Here is a 25,001-nt window from a genome sequence, read left to right as displayed (position 1 = left end):
AGGTGTGCCTTATATGGTGCCCTCCTCCAAAAATACATTTATGGAGATGGTTGTTATAATGTGACCATCTCAGAAAATAATTCTTTTTTGGAGGTGGTTATTTTAAGACAACCTCCTTGTTAAATCGATTTGGTGAGCTGATTTTTTATGACTACCTCGGTTAATAAAAAACAACCGCCTCGGTTAACCCTAGGCATTAAGAGAGACGGTTTAATTGTCCTCCCACCTTTGATTCCCTTTGAAAACTACCATGTAAAATCTTTTTTGTATTAGTGGATTGAGGGGTATGCGGCAGGTGGTGGCAGCCCTATCCGTCCCTCGTAATCCCCCCATGTCCGGGTATGATGTAAAGCTACAGGTTAGCAATGCTTGGCAGACCTAGTGTTCTCCTGTGCCCAAACTGAGTGAGTAGAGTTTATCTATTAATAGCCCTATAACCATACGAATCCATCTCAACCCTTACCAATTCTACCCTTGTGTTGTCCTTCGATGAACTAGCTAAAAGAATACTGCCATTCCTTGTGGAAAATACAAGACCCTGAATACTTCTAGGTGAAATGCTACAATGGTAAATCTATGCACTTGCGGATTATTTCTTTATGCATTAAGAAATACCAACATACCTCAGCGCATTGGATGGTCATGGGGAAGCAGGTAGCAAACCCCCAAACACTCTCCTCACAATCACTTCAACTTTGACTACGCGGTGCCTTATGAGACTATCCAGGAGGCTTGGGAGCACCTACTCGACCACAATGATATGTTGATAGAGGAGAACCAAAAACTATGGTGTTAACTCTAGGAACAAAACGCAGCCCATGACCATCAGGTTCACAATCATATCCTACTAGCAACCACACCATTCTCTAAAGCCGAGCATAACCTAGCTAAGGCAATGCATAAAGCAGCAGCCATACCACAATCATTGATTGAGGAAGGACACTCGACAACCCAAAGAATTCAAGAGCTAATGGCAGCCACAACCGATTACATCCTAGCACCCGGCCATGCGTCTACTATGTGCAGCCAAGCACCTTGATACTAAGGGGCTCAGCAACCACCTTGAGCCAACAGGTATGCATGCTAGCCTCTCGAGCACTACTAGAGCCCTTCCTAACAACCAATTAGTGGTGGTAGATGGGGGCGACTATATATAACTATAATGGTGGCAAGCATGGCCAAGGCAGTGGAGGCCATAGAGGTAGTGGAGGTGACAGTAACACCAAGAAAGTTTACGACTCCGATGACGAGGGCGACGACCCTCAAGATGGTAGGAACTCTAGGAACCTTGATGATCCATGCCACTCACTGCCAAGGATGACTCCTATGACTTAGTTGGCACTACTACAAAAAACTTTTTGGGAGACATTTTGGTTTGGGCCATGGAGGCGGCCGGCTGGCAGCCCGCCTCGGTTAACCTAGGCTGGGCTTCCAGCCGGGCAACTGTCACGGATAATACTTTAACCATGGCGGTCACTGTAAGGAAACCGCCACGGTTAATCCTTCATTAATCGTGGCGATTGGCCTAAGCAAACCGTCACGGTTAATGTGTTAACCATGGCGGTTGCTTTAGAGAGACCGTCTCGATTAATCTTTTAACCATGGCAGGCGGCTTAAGGTAAGTGTCACGGTTAATACATTAACCGTGGCGGTTGCTTTCACTGCCACCGCCACGGTTAATAAGTGATTAACCATGGCGGTTGCTTTAAATTGCCCGCCACGGTTAAGGCTGTGCATATAAAAGCAGCAGCCCGGCCCCTTCTTATTCTTCCCTGTGGCTCCTTCTCCATTTATTAGGGTTTTGACCTCAAAATCCTAATATTTGATATCTTAGAGGGGAAAACGTTTTGCCCTTTTATTTGGTGAAGGGGGGCACTGCAAGAGGTGGATTTCTTACTTTGTAACTCTCATTCTCTCTCTTTTGCATTATATAGGTGGTTTTGCTACATCTAGATCTAGATCCAATTATTAACGCAAGTGGTTGCTTTAAAACAGCCACCTCCGTTAATGTTATTAACCAAAGCGGTTACATAATAGAAGCGGTTGCTTTAAAACAGCCGCCTCCATTAATGTTATTAACCAAAGCGGTTACATAACAGTGGCCACCTCGGTTAACATATTAACCGTGGTGGTTGGGCAACCGCCACGGTTAAGGCAACAATTAACCGTGGCCTTTGATCCGTGGCGGTTGCCTTGCCCACCACGGTTAACCTGTTTTGCCCGCCACGGTTAAATATTTCTGTAGTAGTGTGGACCTCCTGCATTCGGATGATCCAATCAGCTGCATCTCCTTGGAAGTTCCATGCTCTTAGCATCGACATGTATAACATTGATCAGATATTGGGCTGATCAACTATGGCCTTGCCATGAAGGCCGCATCCACATTAGATCCTCACTTCATGGTTTAATAATTGGCTAAACAATATTCGAGACGACACCATCAAGCGACCGTTGTAGATGATCACTAACACCAATTATAAACCATCAACATAACCTACATTTATATTTAATTCAATCACCAAACATAGGTATAGGGGGTTTAAACTAATGAATTCCATGAGCTTTGGTGATTTCTTGACTGCAGGAGGATTTATTCAGGAAATAGCTCATGGGACCACTGTCATACACTCCAAACAAGCAAACTGACAACAACAAGTGATTCAACCCATGAAAACTATAAGAGATAAGTCTAGAAGGTTCTAGAGGACACCATGCCAAAGCTTGGGCCAAAAGGCCATAGAAGTGGGCTGAGTAGCCCAACCCCTATTCTGTCCGACCTAACCCACATCCTGTTGACCCTGCACCGCTTCGTACACCTTCCTAAGATCCAGACCCTTGATTTTAAGGTGGTGTAAAGTCGGTTCATCCAATGGTGATCAAGGGAGATGATGTTGATCCATGACATGGCAATTCCTTGCCCCTACTCCATCTCCCCCATATATAGCAGCCCCTACCCCCTCATTGAGGCATCTAGGAAACCTTACTTCATATCTCTCATTCAGAACAAAACACCACAAGAGTGAAATCTCTACGAAGCTTTCAAGATGTACAAGTAGACTAGATCTAGATGATAGTTAGGGAGAGTTAAGCCATGTTGTGGTTCTAGAGAAATCTTCAAAGATCAGGTATATAATTGTATCTTTCCTTTGCAAGACTTATGCTTTAATCACTACTACATAAAACATTAACTGAGGAGGACAAAGTAGATTTTTTGAGGCTGGCCTACAAAATGCCTTATACTAATGGCACAATAAATGAGGTATTTTCCAAGGTGTTTTGATGTCCATGTCGGTAAATCAAATAAAAAAATAAATAAAGGAAAACATGCGGATGACCCGCCAAGCCATACATGGGCCCATTGAGCTCGTCCATGGGCTGTAGCCACCGCTGCTGCTAGCTAGTTAGAGCATCCTTGCCACTGGATCTAGTCACCTGGTGCCATATCTAGCCTCCCCCACCACCATGGTGCCAGATCTAGGCTCCCCCTCCCCTCAGAGTTGACGCAGATGTCAAGGAGTAGTGCCATCACAAGGAAGTGAGGCCGGAGGAGGAACGTTGCCACACACGTGCCACTTGCATCTCCCGCATCTGTAGCTATACCCACGGCCTCCGCCTCAGCCACGCCCATGCCACTAGATCTAGGATCCTCCTCTCCCACGGCCACCGGATCCAAGAGAGAGTGGAGAGAGAGGTGCCATGCTAGATCTAGGAGGGTAGGAGGGGAGGGGTGTAGCCAATGATTGGATGCCACTGGATCTACCACTCCCATGCTGCCGTGCCACCACCATTGCTTGCCAACACCACACGAGAGAGGGAGGAGGGGTTCGTTGTCTCGAGGCTATTGAGGGAGGAGAGGAGGGGCACGTTGTAGGGAGAGGCCAAGCCACCAAGTGCCATGGGCGGGAGGAGAGTGGTCGGGCTCCGGGATGAGAAGAGGAGAGTCGTTAGGACGAGATGGTGAGGAGAGCATTAGGACACGAGAGTGAAGGAAGTGAAGGAGAGCGTCGAGCTAGAAGCCACTGGGACTAGGAAAGGGAGTGAGGGAGTTAGGGCTTTCCGAATCATTTATATATTGGAGATGTTTGTGGGCGGATGGAGGCTAGGCTTGATTTATCGAGGTGGCTATATTAGGATTACCGCCTTGGTTAATGATTTATCAAGTCAGTTATGTTATAATAAACTATCTTGGTTAATCTATAATAACTGAGGCATGCATTTTAGGTTGTCCACCTTCATAAATCGATTAACTAACATAGTTGTTTGTAACCTCCTCGGTTAATAAAAAGCAACTACCTCGGTTAATCCTAGGCATTAACTAAGGCGATTAAAATTCTTGCCCACCTTGAAGCATGTTTTCAAAAGGTCACGGTTAATGTTTTGTGTAGTATATCTACTTTTGTGCCTTCCATGTGTATGGATAGTATAGTTGTTGCATTAGTACTCTAGTTATAGTGTGTGACTAGAGTAGTAATCGGTAATTTAAACATGGTGTCTAGATTATAAGTTACCTGAGATTGTGTCCAATCCTATGGTTAGTTGTGGTAGCCCCAAGGGTGACAGTTAGGATTGGTGTTCGTAGAGAATTTGGCAGCCTTACTCCATCTACACTTTCTCAACCCCTCAAGAGCTGGAAAGGTACTACTACTCCAAAGTGTTAGTGTGTGTGATCTCTATATTTACCCATGAACTAGTTATACCCTCTAGTCAAAACTAGAATAGAGAACCAATGTAATAGAAAAGTATTTAGGAAGCTTGAACTCAATTGTTGTCCTCTAAGCTTACCTAGACTACTCATTTATTTTACTATGAAATTCTGGTCTAAAAAGCCATGACTGAAAATACTATTTGCTGATTTATTATAAGAGAAAAACACTATTGGCTGGCAGAGAAAAAGTATGGCTTATCACTACTACACATTTCATTTTGCGCAACGTTGTACGTAAGGGCTCCAAGACAGGCGTTGTTTTTGTCCGCCATGGTTATTCACGGTCGACTCAAGCCAGCCAGGCCACAATAACTCTTATCATTTATCACTCACCCCCACTTTAGTCTAGTCGTTATACTAGTTAGTAGATACATGATGGTGGACTATCAACTTCTTTAACCATTGCTTCCCTATGAATAAATATGATACTTTGGAATACTCCCGGGTGAAAGCTACTATAGTATCCATATGTTTGCGGATTTATCTGTAAGCGTTTAAAATACCAACAAGCTTTTTGGTGCTATTGCCAAGAAAACAGTTGTTGTAATGATTTTGAAATTGATCTTGATGTCTGCTAATTTAGTGTACCACTAGATTTAGTAGGATTACCCCTATTCTCTTGAGTTGTGGAATAGATATGACAATAGTTGCGGATTTGACCTTCCAACAAGCATATTTGAGTTACAACTTTGCTTGATCCAACCTGTCTCGTCAACATGTCTTGTTCCTTAAGTTGTTCATAGCACCATATTCGACAACTTTATACGATTATGACTGATCATCTTCCAAAGATATGCAATATTTTAGCCCATTTGGTTAAAACTATGAGATCAAGAATTCTTGATCTCATAGTTTTAACCAAATGGGCTAAAATATTGCATATCTTTGGAAGATGATAGTCATAATCGTATAAAGTTTGATACATTATATAAATATGAACAATCCTTCCATATATAGGTTAAGAAATTCCACTCTTTTTGTCACAATCCAAATGTTAGATCCATGCTCATCCTTTTGATCTTATCATACATGTTGTAAGAATGAACAATGTGCATAACATCAACCTTATCATGAGTCAATGTGCCTAAGGCTAGAGAAAAATAAATAAGGCTTTGGTTATATTGGTGTATTCCCACCAACAGAGCCCATACACTTGATCTCTACCTTCTATTTAAGAGCAGGGCACACTTCTGATAAAGTGTAGGGGAGTCAATCCCCCAAATTCTACAAGTGGAAGTTCGAAATTTGATAACAGACCCACGACCATTGATGAAGGGACAGCTGTATCGAGAACTATGATAACAACCAAGCTCTTGGGGGAGAGGCACCCCATTATATTGAACTAAGTATTTCTTTTCCTTTTCTTTTATTATTTTCAAGTTTCTCTATCAAGAAAAAAATGAATAACTAAACAAAATAAGTATATATGTTTATTTATAGTAACAATGTGTGATTTAAAAATGAAAAAAAATAAAAATAGTGTGTCTACTTTGCTTTAATTTTTGTTTAAGAGCTGAATAAATAGGAACTCTACATGATCTCTAAACATAGAAGTGATGAATAGTTATTATGCTATAATTCCTTTCAAGTACCTAGTATTTAACCTTGAAATCTCCTGAGTTTTGGATAAGATTTTTTTACATAACGATTTACTTTGAACTTGAAACTCATTGGTATAGCATATGCATGATCTAAGTCTATGTAATTGATGGATATGCTATGAGAAGGTCTGAGTGTAACAACCTAAAAAATGTGCATGACCTAAAAATTGCATGTTTTTAATAGGAAAATTTTATTTAAATATACATTTTGTGAGCTTTTAAACTTAAAAAATAATAGTCTTAGATAATTTAAAATCAACTATAAGGTGTAGTTGCATGATTGTGCTTGTATGCTGCTATGTATTAATTTTGTGATGAGTGGTTCGAATCTAAATTCAAAATCATTTGCTAATTGATTTGGAACTTCTAAAAATAAAAAGAAAAGAATTTTATTTTATCTCTCACTCCTTCCCTAAATTTTGGCCCGCAACCCTTCTCTCTCTTGCGCGGCCCAACTAGAACCGAGGCCCTTCCCTTCTCTTTTCTCTTGGGCCGGAGGCCAACCTCTCCATCGCGGCCCCCTATCTCCCACCATTTCACTGATCAGCAGGTTCCACACTCCGTGCCGCTAACGCCCTAGACCCACCGGTCAAGGTCATCGTCTTCCTTCCGTCTCAAACCTAGACTCTGACTCGGATTCCACCTTCACCCCTATTCTCCTTGTGGTGTGGCCAGCATGCAGACCAAGGGGCTCCTATATAGCCCTAGCGCCTACACCCCCTCCTCGACCCTAATCGCAAGTGCAACCACCCTCTAACTAACCTGCAACAGCCGTCGAAACCATCTTGATCTTCATCGTTGCCGCGTCTCTGTTGCCGCAATCACCTATCCGAGCGTCGCACAAGGGTAAGAGACCCATCCGTTACCGTCGCTATCTTGATATTCATCAATGAAGGGTAGCGTGACAGTTCTTTGGGGGGGGGGTTAATTGATTCTTTTCATTTTTAACAACAGTCATTCCACCCTTTTGGGGTCCAACTTAAATAGGACTTACCCACTCACTATGGCACAGGATAAATGGTCCCGGCAGCAAAAGTTTCAAAAACCTCTTTCTCAAGAACCCTCTCATCGCATTGTTTAGCCTATGATGGGGCTCCCTAGAAGGTGTAAAATCTAGATCTGTAGGGATGCGATGAATGCATCATCACCGTTGGATAGTACGCTGAACCGGCGTCGATGGATGCATCATCACCGTCAAAAGGTATATCGGGCCGACGTCAACAGACATATTATAACTGTCGGATGGTACACGAGGCCGACGGTGGTAAGATGTCACCACCATTGTATGGTACATCAAATCAACAATGGTGACCGTCGGTGTGCAACTGGTGGAAATAAAGGCTGTCGATCACCGCCGGCTTACAACAACGAGAGCCAAAACCATCAGTAATGGGGGTTCTAGGGCCGACGATGATTAGCTTTCTGTAGTAGTGTAGGCATTGCCGGAGTAAATCATCCAATTGTAGGTGAGGGCCAACATATAATCCTTGTTGTTTACCATCGGTAATGGAGGGTTTTGGGGCTGGCGTTGATTAGCTTTCTGTAGTAGTATAGTTATTGCTAGAGCTAAATCATTCAATAGAGGGAGGGCCAATTTATTATCCTTGTTGTTCCAAACGTAATACCTCTAGGTTAACCCTTTTAGACGATACGTGGACGAAAGTTGTAGAGATGTAAGAGAGGTGCTACGCATATGCAAGCCCATTCCACGTGTCGCGCTGGGCCATATAAGCAGTGTTTGGACGTGGGGTGTTACACTAGTGTCTTCAAGAGTACCAAAAAATTATACTCAACAACTGATTTTGGATGTTTATGGAAAACACCCTTCAATAGAGCTAAACCAAACCAATCCTTAACTCTTACGGGAACCATGTTGAGCAAATGATTTTTAGGATTTCTACTTAGCTTCATTTTCCATAAATATAGGCTGGAATAGTTTCTTCCTTCCACATCTTTCTGGTACGCTGGCCAGATAACACATCTAAATAAATCAGACTAACATAAACTCTTGCATGATCCCCTGGTTCTCCTTTCCCACCTTGCCGTCCCTTGTGTATTTAAAATGACGTTGTTTGGATCCTGACGTTATTGTTTAAATATTGGATCCAGTTAGTCCCGCTGCGACTTTAAATACGTGACAAACGGTAGTCCTCTGCACAAGCTCAGTTCAGTGGGAGAGGGAGGTTGGACTTTGGACTTTGGAGGGAAAAAACTGCTTAAGTTTGTGCTGAATCAATCTGAAGGTACGCATCTCTCCTCTTCATTCATTAGATAAAATTGTCATTTCTTTGATTAATTCCATTGGACCGTCAAACCAGAAAATGGGACGGTAAAACTTCAATATCGTTGTTCAGTAGGACTTACAGTAATATGAAACCAGCCGACTACGAGACCCCCGCAGGTTGCTCTGATTCTAAGTCGAGTGACCTCTCTGATTCCAATCGGTGGTGCTTATGCTTCTTTTCTTCTCCATGTTCTGGTGCTAGCTCTCCGATCTGCAGAAACCAAAGAGACACCAGGACTGAAACTTGGAGTTCTATTAACAAAATGAAAGAAGAAGTTCGACAGGGAGAGAAATGACCTCCATCTGCTTGTGCAGAATGGAGAGAAATAGGGGCGCAAACATGCAAATAAGCTAAATTTTTACAGGTTACCCGTTTTGCATACCTAGAGAGAAAGGAGCCTTGGACCAAACAAGGGAATTGATTCTAAGTTTGCTTGCTCATCACCATCTAAACATTAGAATCGAATTGTGAACCAATTCCATTTCAACATGAGGTTGAATCGTGGTCAGACAACTCTGTTAACCAGATTCAAGTCTGTGAATCAAAATGGCCCCGAAGGTGTATTATATCCATTGCCTCGCATATCTCATCCTGTTTCATCACACACAGGGAATATTTGGTTGCTAGCCACACTTCATCTTAGACACATTTAACCAGGTTTGCAAGTGTTTAGTTGATAACTGAACTTAAAAAAAATTCTTTTAGGCTCCACATATTATAAAGTAGTAAAAAAATTGTAACGACATTTGCTTAATCATAGCAAAGTATGGCTCCAAACTTTCTAACCATATTGTTTTTTGGCTTACTACACTTGACTAAGGTTAGTTATGGTGAATTGTGGCCGGAACCAAACGGAATCATAAACCTGTTGTTTGACTCACTTTCTTGGAGGTCAATAATTGTGGCAGAGCAATAAAGGGGCCATTTGGGTTTCACGATGATAGGATGAGCTTAACCCCCCTACTACACAGTGCCGGATATGCCCTTTATTTATTTATTTATTTTTTGATTAAAAGCTATACCCTCTAGTTAAAATATAATACTGTTTGACTTGGTATGACCTTCAGGATCACACTTTAGTCGTTACTCCCTCCGTCCATGAAAGAGTCAATTTCTAGAGTTGTTCTAAGTCAAACTTTTTAAATTTTGACCAAATTTCTAAAAAAAAATGCTAATATTTATGATATCAAATTAGTATAATTAGATTCATCATAGAATATATTTTCATATGATGCACATTTTATGTCATAGATGTTACTCTTTTCTATAAAGTTAGTTAAACTTAAAAAAATTTAACTGGCATAGATTCTAGGAATTGATTCTTTCGTGGACAGAGGGACTAAGTCTCATAAAGATATTGTTTTTGAAAGCAAATGTTAGGTCTAGATGCGAAAAGTTTTTGGATTTCGCTACTGTAGCACTTTCGTTTGTGTGTGGCAAATATTATCCAATCATGAACTAACTAGGATTAAAAGATTCGTCTCGTGATTTACAGGTAAACTGTGTAATTAGTTTTTGCTTTTATCTATATTTAATGATTCATGTATGTGCTGCAAGATTCGATGTGATGGGGAATCTTGAAAACTTTTTAGTTTTTAGGGTGAACTAAACGAGGCCTTAGATCATTACAATATATTCTAACTACAAACCCAATGCAACCCTAAGGCCAGTTTCAATAGAGATTTCATATCACATATTTTAACTTATTTAGATTTTGGAAACAGTGTAGAAGAGTTTCGTTCCTATGAAACTCTCTACCCTCACAAAACTCTTATCATCTCTCTTCATTGATATGGTGTCATATTAATATAATTAATGCCCATGAAACTCTGATGAAATTTAATAGTCATAATGAAAAGCTGTGTTGATAGATTACTACGTAAAATGTTATATATGCAGATAAGTTGTGGCTATAATTTTCTTACTATTCAAATAAAGGAAGTTGCAGAAATGATTTTTTTTAAAGAAAGTCATGGGGACTGTGTGATTGACCAGGTTTTGAAACCAGGAGTTCCTCATTAGTGGAGTTGCTTGCTCGTTTGGTAGTCGAGAGCATCTTGAGCTTTGAAAAGTCACTCCTGTTTCCAGGATCAGTATGTTGGGCCTTGTAAATTCAACGCTTTAATATAAAAATTGTACTACAACTTTTCATTCTTTTGAAGATCGTCTTGCAATGGGCAGATCATTTTAAGAACCAGCCTCCTATCTTAGTTTAAGAACCTCTCATCCTCTATTAATCGTTTATCAGCTGGCAGTTAATTAGCAGTAGTTATCATGCATTAGCGTGGCTTTTCCATATCGAACCAGCGCGTGTCCTTTCCTTTACAAGGAACGTGTGTAGCACGTTATCATGCATTAGCGTGTCAGGTAAGTGGCTACCACACTTGCATTGTAAATGTACTAAAATCCATGCAGTTGTTTTTATTTTGCTACATGTAAGAAGCCTGCCCCCCCCCCCCCCTCCCTGTCTGTGGAATAATCTTCCAGCAATACTTTTCGTATTCTTATTACAGGCCGCTTGTTGTTTCTACAGGTCAATCAATATATACAACTGCAGCATGGACATGGTAAACAGTGATGCAGTGGCATTCTCCATTGCACTTGTTTTCATCGCTGCTGTAATCACCAAGGTTGCATGGGGAAGAAAAACAGGTGATCTGGCACCATCATGCAATAATGCCCTGCCTCGCTCCCCTGCGGTTATTACTGGCATCACCTCAGCCATTCTACTTCTGCGTATGCTTCGTTCCAAGGGTTTGAGAGCCACGCTTGAGGAGCAATACACAAAGTTTGGAAGTGTGTTCACTATAAGTTTCTTCGGGATGAAAATAACGTTCCTTGTTGGGCCCGAGGTCTCGGCTCATTTTTACCAGGGATTGCAGTCTGAGATCAGTCATGGTAAAATCCTTGAGTTCACTGTCCCTATGTTTGGCAAAGGTGTCACCAATGCTGTTGATAGCGCCACCCGAACTGAGCAGATTCGCTTCTATGTTGATGCACTAAGACCATCTAAGGTGAGGTGCCATGTTGCTCCCATGCTTCAGGAAGTGGAAGTAAGTGATATAACATTCCTCTCTCTCTCTCTCTCTCTCTCTCTCTCTCTCTCCCTCTCCCTCTCCCTCTCTCTCTCTTACACACACACACAAATTTGATGTTTTGTGAGAAAACTAATAATGCAATTATAAAGATATAGTTATATACACATTATCCAAAAAGTATCCAATTTTTAGTAAGAGCAACCGAGAAAGAACAAATAATGAAATAACCGAGAGTTTTGTTGTCAAAACCATCAAAATAAGTTTGACATGATTTGAACTGATTTTGGAGTTTTTTTCATGTAAGTGGATATCCTATTGTGTTTCTTTGCATTATCTGTAAGGAAAGCAAATCCAGTATTATTGGGAAGCATGAAAGTCAGACTTCCATAGTTCCATTATTGTTAACTGGAAAATTATGACATATATGAATTAATCTGGAGTGTACTCGTGCTGAAACACTTCCCTTTTTTCTGAAAGAAAATATTATTTGCTTTGAGAAGTAATGTTATAACATAACAGGTAACCTATAGGATAGGATTTTATTTTAAGAATAAACCTGTAGTGGGCACAATAATTAAATATTAATACCGTGTCATTGTATTATCATCTAGGAAAACAAGTTTTTGTTGTCAGGAAGAGTACATGTTTGTTGCTATGTTTGTGATGATCATTCATTTGGTACACAGGAATACTTTGCGAAATGGGGACAGCAAGGTACGGTTGATCTAAAGCAAGAGCTGGTCCAGTTACTCATCTTGATCTCAGCCCGTTGCCTACTTGGGAAAGAGGTTCGGGAGAAGATGTTCGACGAGGTTTTCTCTGCATTCGATGAACTTACAGATAATGGCTTGCAGCTGACCAGCTTGTTGTTTCCATATGCCCCAACACCGACGGCTCAACGCCGCGACAGGGCGCATGCTAGGATCGCAAGCATTTTCACTGAGATTGTTCGATCGCGTAAGAGCTCCAACCGAGTTGAGGAGGATGTTTTGCAAAACCTGATGGATGCCAAATACAAGGATGGCCGCCCCACGACTGAAACTGAGGTTACTGGGCTCATAATTTCCATCCTCTTTGCTGCAAAGCACACAAGCACGACAGCCAGCACATGGATAGGTGCTCGCCTTCTAAGGCACACAGAGTGCTTGGATGCTGCCCTTGAAGAGCAGCAGGACATCGTCAAGAAACATGGTGACAACATACACTACAATACCCTTCTAGAGATGAGCTTCCTACACAATTGCATCAAGGAGGCACTGCGGATGCACCCTCCAATACCAATATCTCTTCGCAAGGTGCACAAGAACTTCACCGTGCAGACCAGAGAAGGCTACGAGTATGAAATTCCAAGAGGACATACCATTGCAAGCCCTCTACTGATAAACCATAACATTCCTCATATTTACAAGGACCCTGATGTGTATGACCCACACCGGTTTAGTCATGGAAGGGAGGAAGATAGAGTTGGTGGCAAGTTCACTTACAACTCGTTCGGTGGTGGAAGACATGCATGCCCTGGTGAAGCTTATGCCTATATGCAAGTGAAGGTGATATGGAGCTATTTGCTGAGGAACTTTGAGCTCAAGTTGGTGTCATCATTCCCCGAGACTGATTGGCTAATGATTGCCCCAGAACCTAGAGGGAAAGTGGAGGTGAGTTACAAAAGACGGATGGTACCTAGGAACGTGTTGGAAAACTGAGGGTTATTTATTTATGGACTGTATTTTTATGTGCTGGTATGTGTAATAAACATATATCTGTATGCGAACAGTTGTTGTACCATTGAGCAAGGCATTGCCAAAGTCTCATACAAATGTACAATGAAATTGGAAATGGTGTATGTTCTTTTTCTGCCATATGAAAGATTTCATTGAACATTGCCCTGACTAGCAATTTTGGAGATCTAGCTGCTTAGCATAATAATAATAAAAGAGAAATTTTATTATGGTTGGAGAAATAAGGACTGTTGATGAGGTGCGATTGAGTGGCTAGCAAAATAGATTAGTAAAGGCTGGAACAAATTGGTGCCGTCTTTGCTAATGGAGAGGAGCATCAAAGGAGAGGCTCTGCCTCTGTTAATGCTCCATAACAATTATGGTTAACTTAGAAGGCCCACCTCTCTTAATACATTAACAAAGATGGTCAACTTAAGTGTCCATATCTATTATATTAATGCATTTATGGAAGCAGGCTTTCTAATGCAACCACCTCCACTGTATCATGATTAATAGAAGCAGGCTTCATAAAGCCTTGGTCTCTGTTAATGATTAATAGAGGCGGCTACCTTATAATGTCCACCTCTATTAATGAGTGTCTATAAAATGACCCTATCCACTCCCCTACTTCTTCCACAAGCTCACACACTTGAACAAATCTCTTCAAGTGTGGTGAACAAGTATATCTTCAAGGGAATACTGTTTTTCAAGTGTAAGATTTTAATCTTAATTGTTTTGTTGGAGGTGTTCATACGATGTGGGGTATTTCCTAGCATCTCTGGAACACCCTAAAAATTACCTTCTTTAAAATAGTCGAAATTCGATTTATTGAGTCAATTTTGTGAGAATCAAAATATAGGAAAAATAATAATTTTTGGGAAATTAAAATTTAATATAAGTTTAGAAAACATTTTGATGCATGCATGCTAGTGCATTTTATTGTGGTGATTGTTTTAAAAACAAAATGTCAATTTGCTCAAAAATTCATTTGGAAAAATGCAATTGGAAAATTTATTTGAAAAATAAAATGGCAAAAACCTTCTTCCTTTCCCCCTCTTCTCCTTTCGGCCTTTTCGCCCAACCCTTCCCCGCGCCTCCCCTTCTCTTCCTGGGCCGAGGCCGAGCCGGCCACCCTCTTCCCTCCCTCTCTCCTTTCCACTGACAGGTGGGGCCACCTTGTCACCTCCTTCCTCGCCAACCGTCTTCCCCCGTCGCTCGCGCTCAGGAACCGCCCGACGCCGCGCCCGCTCCCCGCTCTCCACTTCCCCGTCCCCCCCTCGGCTCACCCTTTTGAGTCACACGCGCGCCCGAGCCCCCTTCCTCTTCCCCATTTGCTCTCTCCCCATCTCTGCCCTCGTCCTTGAACGCATAGAGAGCTCGCCGAAAACCGCCGCGACCACCGCACGTCGTCCCACTGATTCGAGTCATCTCCGCCTCCTATGTTCGCACTGGTGAGGTCCATTCCTTCCCCACGTTCTTCTCGATCAAGTTCCGCGCGATTTGGTGCCTCCTCGTGTCCTAGCCACGAGCTCCGAGGCCGCCGGCATGGCGCCACCGAGAACCCCCTGTGTTGGTGGTGTCCCTGGCCGCAAAAAGGGCGGGAACGAACTCGTCTTGCCCTGCTCTTTCTCCCGGTACTCGTGATTTGGAAAATAGTGCACCGCAGCGCGCTAACACCCATCTCCGGTGACCTTGCTCGCTCCAGCAATGGTGCACCGCCGCTCTTTCCCTGTTCCGGCCGCCGGCGCCGCCCTCTCTCCCTCCCGTCTAATCCCGGCCGTCGATCTTGAATCCGATGGCCAGGAGCGCTCCATACCCCTTTGTCGCATATTTTGCTAAAGAGCCCCTGTTATTCTGCGTATTGTAACCCGTGGTCCAAAGTGCATATGAAGGAATACACTTTCTAATTTTGAAAACGTAAAGTCTGCCGATTTTTTTCAAAATACGTTTTCTATATTTACAAAAATATCACTGAGTTTGTTTTGGCCTTAAAATATTTGTTTTAACTCTGATTTGACCCGTTCAACTTATGTTAGGTTCGCATTTGTGAGATCTAAATGTTAGTCTAACTGTTTTATCAGTTTGAAACATTTTAATTTGGTGATCCTATTTAATTAATTACTTTTCTAAAGAAAATCTTAGAAAATTTATATTTTCTCCATTTTAGCTCCGATTTGATCCGTTCAAGTTGCGTTAGTTTCATAATTTCATAAGCTTCTCGTTGGTACCATTGTTGTCTAGGTTCACCACTGTTAGGTTTCCTAGATAATTACAAGTCCGTAGATAGCCTTTGCAGTCCCGTTTAATGCGTAGAATTCGCGTAGTAACTCCTTTTTGCGTGAATTTTGCGTTGACGTGATCGTAGCAGCGTGTAGATAATTTTGGAAAACTTTTATTTACATTTATTTACTGCTGGTGTACTGTTCTAATTGTAATCTTGTTTGTTTCGTGTATGTCTGTCTCTGATTGTTTGTGTGTTGATGATCGATGATCGAGATTAGACAGTGGGCATTACTTCGGTGATCAAGATGAGAGCCTTGGAAGCAAGTAAGATCAGCAGGACTAGGAGGAGCAATTGGATAAAGGCAAGTGTAGCATTTGAGTTTTAATTCTATGACCATGATCTTGTGCCTAGATTAATATAAAGCAACAAATGATAATAATGACTTTTTAGCAACCTGAAGATTTATTCGTATGTGATAACCGGGATGAAAGTGCAACCATGAGGGCTATGATGGCTTTAGCTTTAGTCAAGTATGAGTAACTTTTCTAGCTTGTTAGAGGTTACCCGCGTGGCGCAAATGGGGGATAGCAGACCGTGGATTCCTTGTGGGGTAGAATCACACGGACTGACTACCAAAAACCAAGTGGGCCTAACTTGTTAGACGAACCTTTGAAAGACTTCATAGTGATCCCTGCCGGCCTCCCTTGGAAGGGGGTTAAGAGGTTAGCTACCTCGAGTGAAAGGGTAAATCATGACTCATGGGTAAAGATGTACGACCTCTGCAGAGTGTTTAATAAACTGGTATACTAGCCGTGCTCACGGTCACGAGCGGCTTTGGCGATTCTTACATTAAGGGTGATGAATCTTGTTGTATAAATATGCTCATGTTTATTGTTTAATGCTATATATTATTTATGTCACATTGATCATGAGACCGTGGGATCTATACTATCTAGTTGCTATACTTGCGAAGTTCGCGTCATGGACTCACTCTTGCTATCTCCCCCACACCTCAGGAGAAGTATTGGGCTTGTGATCAACCAGTCAGTTGGATCCTGTAGAGTGAAGTTAATACCCGAAGTTTGGAGTTATCTTCCGTGGTTTGCTGCCTAAGGTTGTTTCTAATTTATTATGTACGTTATATAATTTATGCGTTGTCCTTTGATAGTACCTCTTATTTGTAGCTATATGTGAGGTTCGTCTTCTAAAACTCACATATGGTGCATATCTGATTTTGTTTTTAAAATCGGGTGTTACACTCTCAAACCCGCTAAGGGGCACGGGGGGAGAGGCCATGGTTTTCCCACAGGGAAGTGGCCAAGCTATCACGTAGGGATGAGCGAGGGTAAAGGTATGCAAGGCAATGAGAAAAATGTGGATTAAATACCCAATAATTTGTTTGGAACAGATTAAACATTTTCCTTAAACGAGCACCGTGGGTATTTATAGACCATGCCCGGGGGCACAGTATAATTACACTAGGCTCAGACTAGTGACGTGTACTGCATAATAGCCAGGGTATGATGATAATCTCCTTCCCTTGGCCAACCACTTAGGGAGAGGCTGGCTAGCACAAGGGGGAGACCGATCGATCCTCCCAAGAATCCTTTTGGGGCTCGTTTTTGCATGATGTCTTCTTGATCTTTGTAGAGTTTTCTAATCCATATTTTACCATGGTTAAGTTTTGTTTTATTTGATGTTTTAATCCTCCTTTTATATTCTGGAATAACCCTGCAGAAAAATATAATTCGACAAAATTTGTGGAAATTGTTAGTTACAACCCCTAAGTTTCTATTGGTGATCATTTATATACACAAATTTGATGGTTCATGATGAATAATAACTACCGTTAACAGTCATCCCTATAGACATTGGACCTCACATATTCCAAGAAGTTGTTTGTGACTTCAAAGCAAATGTTATCAATATGCCAATGGTAATTTATGAGAAAATTAATGGAGATACTTCATTATACATGTTGACGGTTCTTAAGTACCAATTTTATACCGTCAACTAATGCTAAAAAGATATCAATAATAGAAACATAGGGGTTATTACTTACCGTTTCCATGAGTTTTGGTGAATTGTCTGTTTTCTAGGTATTCATCCATAAAAGGCTAGAAAGAGGGATTAAAATGCATAAAAATCACGAAACTTGACCGCAAAGCAAATCAACCGCCATCAGATTGGGGGAAAACCTTCTGGAACACACGAGAGAAAGCGGGGCACGGGGAGCCACAGGGTGGGTGTTGACGTTCACTACCGTCATTACTAAAAACAGAGATAAACCCTACCTCTAGCAACAATGCCAGAAATGCTCGGTATATAAGTAACATGTCATTTAGCAACTAGCCACTTCTTAATTACTAACATTCCTAAACATCAAGTAGGTTGTCATCCCTAATTATATTGCTAGGAAATTATTATAGATTCACATGTACTAATGTGACTAGGCAGATATAAAAGATATGAATATAACATGTTTGTAAACTAAATGGGTTCTGCAAGCGGATAGATAATCATACTGTTGTAGCATTTTACCTAGGGAGTTCATCCAGGTTGTCGATTTATATTTATACCACTAGGAAAGGCTATGTAATAAACTATAATCTATTATATTAATAAGAAACTATATAGGATGAATAAATGATAATACCAATGTTGTCTAATCTACTCATAACAAGCAGAGGTCACAAGATAAATATGCATAAATATGGGTGATAGCATAATCATAAAGTATCATAATTATGAATAATCATCAGAGCATCTATTAGTCATAATCATAGTTAGCCATTGGATAAACTAGGGAATTAGATCTAAGGTAATTCTATAACTACATCAATGAATAACTCTAATTAGTGCAATTACATCTAGAAATCATTATTAAGTCAACTCTATATCATAATCACATGTAAAGAGGCATCAACTAATGAGCATATTAAGACACAAGGGTCACCTCCTTCGCGACTGTGCCCATGCTAGACCTACGTATGGAGGGTGGACTACAGAGGAAAAAACGCAGCTGTCACCTGCGTGGACTACCACACGTCCCGGCACGTCAGGGTGCACTCGCAGAGAAACAAGATATCTAGACACCACGTCTAAATATTGTCTACCATCTACCCAATGATTGATTAGGTAAACTACACGAGCAATTACATGAATTTAATAAGATCAAACTAACTATCCTAGACATATAATCAAAGTAGACAATAACTATTACAATTAAGAACATATGAATCTATTAGGAGTAAAGTATCCCTAATATACAATTGAATAAAGTAAGAACTAGATCTATTACCAAACTCTTGCGCTCCAGACTGACGCCAGGGCTCCAGATCCCGATGAATAACTAGATCTCCTCTACTTCTAATCTAGCTAACTAGAACTATGAACTAGAAGGCTCTTGATGAACTAGAAGGCTCTTGATGCTTGATGGCTTGAGGCCTTGATGAATGAGTTCCTCCTCTAGGGGGGTCTACCCATGTATTTATAGTCCGGTGGGATGTGCGTGCGCCGTAGGATCAAACCGACTTAACCAAGGGCTACGATGCATCAGGAGAGGCGGTGGAGGAACATTCCAGAAGGGGGAGGAAAACCCTAGCAGCAGGGCACCGCCCGGCCCTATGGTGGGGCCGGCTAGCCCCACCTGGTGGAATCGTACCCCCCCACCCCCCGTTGCTTCGGGTGTCTTCTAGAAGGTTCCTGAGTCTTCCCGTGATGTCTCTCGTAGCGGATAAGTTTCATGTTTATTTTGCGCTTGAATCCCTCTTTTCAGCTTTTCTGAAATAAACCCTGGAAAATACAGAATATTCAAAACTCGTGGAAATTGTCAGTTTAAACCCTAGACTAGTGTGTTTTCATGTTTTCCTTTGGGTCTAAAGTTCTAATAAAAGTTGATGTTATCGACCGTCAATAGTGGGGCCGGCCGGCCCCACCTGGTGCCGGTCTGCGCCCCTAGGATTTCTCGGCCCGAGCATCTGTAAGCTTCCTTCGCCGCCTCCTAGGATGCATCTCGACCGTGTGTTAGGTCAGTTTGATCCTGCAGCGCACGTCGACCCCACCAGACTATAAATAAAGAGGTAGAACCCCTCCAGAATAGAGCCACAATTCCTCCTATTCATTTGTCAAGAGTAGATACAAGTTTAGGGTTTCCAGAGATTAGAACTAGAGCTCTAGTTCTTCAAGTTTATAGTTTAGACGTCTAGCACGGTTCAAGTAGAGCTGGACGCTACTCTCAGGATTCTAGATTCGTTCATCTAGTGTTGCACCCAGTTTTCCAAAGGAGACCAGGCGCTAACTATATGTGTGCCCAGGATGTCCACACGACACATACAACGACAAATATAGAGAATATCAAGAACAGTGCTTCATTATATATATCAGAACATAGTTATAACATGGCTTACATTTATTACAAACCATAGCGAAAACTAATCTTAATCTTCACTTTGGGTCTCCATACTCCATAGGGATGGTTGAATGGGGGTACACTCACCTAGAGCACTTGAAACATCTCAGGGAACTCCACCTTTGAATCACCATCTGGTACCCATCCGAGATTTTTGTTGATTATAAAGCAAGTGGGAGCGCACCATACACAGCAAGTAGAACAAGGGGGTTCATGAAGGCTCAAAGGCTTGACACTGTTTGACTACGATTAAAACTTTTAGTTGGTCATAGTTTATTAAACCTGAGTCACTACTTTAGTGATAAACCAGCCCATGTTGAAGTAATATTTGTCAATATTAACATCATTCCCAAAACATCCAAGTAACCACTAATCAAGAAGGATCCAGGCCGCTCCTGTCCGTGAGCACGGTTGATATATCAGTTCAAAGAATTCTACAGAATTTGTACAACTTTACCCACTGAGCCGTGATTCCCATGTGTCAGGGGCCTGTCGACCCCATATCACCTCCCAAGGAAGTGCGGCAGGGTTTCACTACATAACCTTTCACTAGACACCCTAACTAGTTAGTAGCCGCGAGGTTTCAGCAGCAAGTGTGCATAGAGACCTCCTCCAAGAGGCACATGTGGTCGCGGCACTGTACACAACAAGGTAGGAGCAAAACTATACACCACGAGGCACCCCCCTCTTGCGCCTTTCGGTAACCACTAACAAGCTAGAGACGTACTAGTTACTTGATTAAGATCAGAGCCATGTGACACTCGGGGTTGTACGATACCTCTTGGGTGGCCGCTTCAGGATTAAGTCCTTAGAGAGAGGAATCTAGAGCACTCAAAAACCATGCTCCAGCCCTTGGTCCATGTTGCTAAAAAGCACCATTTTATCACATTGCATATATCATTAATCAAGTTAAATTATTAGCTTTGGTTTTGCGCAGCAGCAACTATCCAACATGCATACCAACCCATAGGAAACAAGGATATGTGGTACAAGAATTATCTAGGTAATGTCCTTATAGGCATTTCAATTTAGACACATGCATATGTATGAATTAAACAATGTTCATAGGTACAAGGAAGCCTTTGTTACACTTGCCTTTCAAACACTTGTTGGTGGTTCCACTTTACAAAGATCTGCTCCTCATGTAGCTCCACTATAACATCGATAGCAACCAGCACAAGCATCATACATAAACCTAGAAACAGTACACCAATCATTACAACAACAAGACATAAAGGTTTTAAACACGTAGGGCTTATAACTATGATCACTGAGCACAAAACCAACTAAAAACAAAAGCTATGGTTTAAATATTCAAACGATCAAATGTATAGATGGAAGAGGATAGGATATGGATGAACAATGGTGAAGTTCAGAACAGAAACACATTCTTTAGAATTGAAAGGGTAAGATATGTATTATGTTCTAAACATAGGATATGATTTGGAGAAGCATGATAGGATGATGATATTGGCATGATATTGTCAAGAAGATTGATTTCCGGTTATAGAACATGACATGAAAAAGGTGGTAGTGGACGTCTATAGCTAGAAGTTGCCGAGGATGATGTGAGGGAAACACATATAGAAAGTTATCAAAGTTACTGAATATTACTTCATAAGGATGTATGAGTTCTTCTAGGGACATGTAGATGTTATATGGGAACACTTAGATGAATGGAAAACATTATTGTAAAACCAGGTTACTGCTGTTTTTGCAGCAGGGGTAGCCACCATTATGGAATTAATATCTCTACCATCATAACATAGTTGACCACCAAAGTTTTCAGAGTCATGTGCAAGGATATGATAGATATGTTGGATAAAGGATTTGGTGGTTCACGCAGCGGTTTAGCGAGAAACGCACTAAAGCACCGATGCATCCATAACATGAACGCGGGCGGACAGCGGTGGTTATGATAAGTGTTTGCATGGTTATAACAAAGCCTGAATGATGATATGTTTTGTGGGGTTGTTGGGGAATATATACAAAGTATGTTACTACAAAATAACATGATGTTTCGACCATTGGTTATTCAGGAAACAAGAATACAAAGCAAGTGACATAGCTGTTTTCTGGATAGCAGGGAAGACAAATATTGAGGCATCAATATCTCGGCCATCGTGGCACCTATGGCCACACTAACTTGCGGAAACATGTGCAATTTCATGATACACATGTGGGTAAAGGATTTGTCAAATGGAGTAACGGATTTTTGGGAACACATGTGCCAACTGATTGCATCGTGGGCTGCAGGGCAGGAGGGATAGTGAGCACAAGAAAAATAATATCTCTTTTATCTTGAATCCTATTGTCATTAAATTTCTCAGGTGTGTGTGCAAGGATATGAAACACATTTGGTTGAAGAACACGGTCACTGGAGCGATGGAACATCTGGTACACACATGCCAACCAGTAGGAACTCTGCTGCGGGGCAGCAGAGACATCATGCACAAGAACATTTATAACTCTTTCGTATTGAGCTCTAAGGCCATCATTTTTTGATGAGATGTTCTCAAGGATATGAAACACATGTCGTTCAAAGAAATTTGTGAACGAGATTATACATTGCTGGGAACATGTATGTCAACCGACCGTGCAGCTGCTCTTTGTACGGGACAGCAACACACTTAGAAATATAACATCATATAATTGATGGAATCATGATTTATGACATAAAAATTGCAGTGGAGATCAACATATATTTCAGAGAGGAAAGTGTGGGTTCTCACATGGGGATATATGCAGCAGGCAACGACCTCGATGGAGAATTGACGCTGACGATCAGCGACAAGATAACCTGCGATAAGCATAGGGGTAACTACTGCAGGCTTGTGAGATGGGGAGGAACATCAAAGTGGCATCCATTTAGGGGTGCATCAGCAAAACATGACCTTAAGATGATGAGGGTGACGTTGCTGCAAGATCAAGTGTGGGTGATGGGTTGATCTTCGATTTTGATGTCGGCAGCAAGCATTCACCCAGGACGGTCAAAATGATTCCGCCATATGATACATCCATGGTAGACAAAATTGATCAGAGAGGAGGATTAGGGATGGAGAATGGTTAGCATACTGAAAGAGAAAAGGTGGGGGCGACCTCACCTTGGTTGCAACCCATGAGCTCTGTATAGAAGAGGATGACGACAACGTAATCAACATGTTTAGGCTTCAAAATGAATGGTGCAGAGGCAAAACAAATTGCAGCAGTGAGAGCACTGCTCTTTGATGGAGAGAATGGAGAGGATTTTGGAGGGGAGAGAAGGGACGTCCATGGTAGAGGATGGGGAGGAGATGTAGGTTCTCCTTCTCTAGTGTATGCATGAGGGTGAGAAGAGAAGTAGAGGGGACACGGCTACTGTTGTTGTGGAGAAAGGAGAGGAAAACATATGGAAGAGATGGCAGCCATGGGGAAGGAAGAGAAGAAGATGAGATGTTTCTTCTCTGGTGCTTGCATGAGGGAGTGAGGAGAGGAGAAGGCGCCCAGCTGCTGGTTAATCGTGAGGAAGTGAAAGGAGGAGAAGTTATGGTTGCCAATTGCTGCATGGGTGCATGCACTTTAAGGGAAATAAGGTGGAGTTAAAATGGGTGCTATCAAAAAGGAATTGAAGGAGAGGAGGCTGCTGGTTGTGCGTGGGAAAAAGAGGAGAGATGGGCTCTGTTTCATCAGCTTTCACTCTTGAGATTAGGGAGTGGTGAAGGAGAATAACTAGTGGCTTGTAAAGGGAGTTAAAGGAGTAACATTTGCTGCATTTTCTGCATGAGTGGAAGGGCATTGGAAGGGGGCAGCCATATCTATGGTTCCTGTCTTCCCCTTCATGTGTAAGAGGGAGGGGCGCCCAAAAGGGAGAGGAGAACAGCAGGAATGCAAAAGGCATTGTAGAGAGCAAGGGATGTTCTATTTATAGGAGAGGAAGGAGAGGGAGCCTTCTGCGTGAGAGAGACTGGAAGGAGGTGGTATTGCTGCAGTTATGTGCGTGCATTCATGCAATTGATGATGTGAGAAACAATGGGAATTAGAGGAGATTAAATGGGAACAAATGTGGTTGTCTTTTGCATGATGGAATGGGAAGAAAGGCACCAGGAGAGGGAAGGGGCAGCATCATAATGACACAATATTGCTGCTCCTTGCATGCAATTGATGAGAAAGCAAAACTAGTAAAGTAAACGTTGTTGTTTAGGGAAATATAATGTGTTGTGTCCAAGGGAAATTAAGGAATGCATCATGAGCTGCTGTGAAATTAAGGGTGCATGGCTGCGCGCCGTGGATGCCCAACAATTTTTGTCCTCTTACTCATGCACTTAGGGAGAAACAGATAAGAGAGATTGATGAAGGGGGAAAGTAAAGGAGGTGAGAAAATGGTTTAAAGTGTTATTATCTTTGCATGGTACAGGGAAGAGAGGCCATCAGTGTTAATGCTACAAGAAGAGAGGGGTGTTGGGCTGGTTTGGGCATGAAGTAAGAGAAGAGACTCATCTTGATCCATTTAGTTAATGAAGGGAGAAGTTTGGGTTCCCATGATGGGATATATTAGAGATGATGAAAGATTGGTCTGAATAATTTGTGGACTCCAAAACAACCAAGATCTCAAGAACAAAAAAAAATAGGAGAGAAAATGGGAATGGGTCATGCTAGAATTTTGTAGGTTGCCGGTGGAAGACCTGATTGGAGTTTTAATTATTGATATGGTGTATAGAGAGATGAAGTTGGGATCAAACATTAGGCGCATCTGGAAAACAAGTAAATTCATTTTCAACACATATACATAATGTAAAGGCATGAATGCAACAAACCACTAAGTTGTATTGGAAAAATTTGAGAAACTCACATTTCCACTACTAGAATATCAACAACTTAACTAAAGTTGGGAATCTTTTAGGAAAATGATAAAACCATTTAATGTTATTTAATGTTATCTAAGTCACATCCTAAAATAAGAATTTTAGGGTGTGACAACTGGGAGATTAGTATTATATCTTGTATCTCAATACACTACAAGAATCCTAGGCTTCTGTGATAATC

At 41.6% G+C, this 25,001-nt stretch overlaps 1 protein-coding gene and 1 long non-coding RNA gene across 2 annotated transcripts; one reads left to right on the top strand and one right to left on the bottom strand.

Moving 5' to 3' along the window:
• On the top strand, positions 11,150–13,329 carry LOC8062644 (obtusifoliol 14-alpha demethylase). Its single transcript, XM_021462119.1, has 3 exons — positions 11,150–11,530; positions 11,570–11,644; positions 12,316–13,329. The coding sequence occupies exons 1-3, from the start codon at positions 11,150–11,152 to the stop codon at positions 13,327–13,329; spliced, it is 1,470 nt and encodes a 489-aa protein (XP_021317794.1).
• LOC110435276 lies at positions 20,997–23,054 on the bottom strand. Its single transcript, XR_002452911.1, has 3 exons — positions 22,874–23,054; positions 22,712–22,779; positions 20,997–21,174 (listed from the first exon to the last, which is right to left on the bottom strand). It is a non-coding gene; the product is annotated as an uncharacterized LOC110435276 (long non-coding RNA).

This window comes from Sorghum bicolor, chromosome 5 (genome assembly GCF_000003195.3).
Source record: "Sorghum bicolor cultivar BTx623 chromosome 5, Sorghum_bicolor_NCBIv3, whole genome shotgun sequence".
Classification (NCBI taxonomy): Eukaryota; Viridiplantae; Streptophyta; class Magnoliopsida; order Poales; family Poaceae; genus Sorghum; species Sorghum bicolor.
Note: the sequence above shows the minus strand (reverse complement) of the source record. Positions and strands in the feature narration are given on the sequence as shown.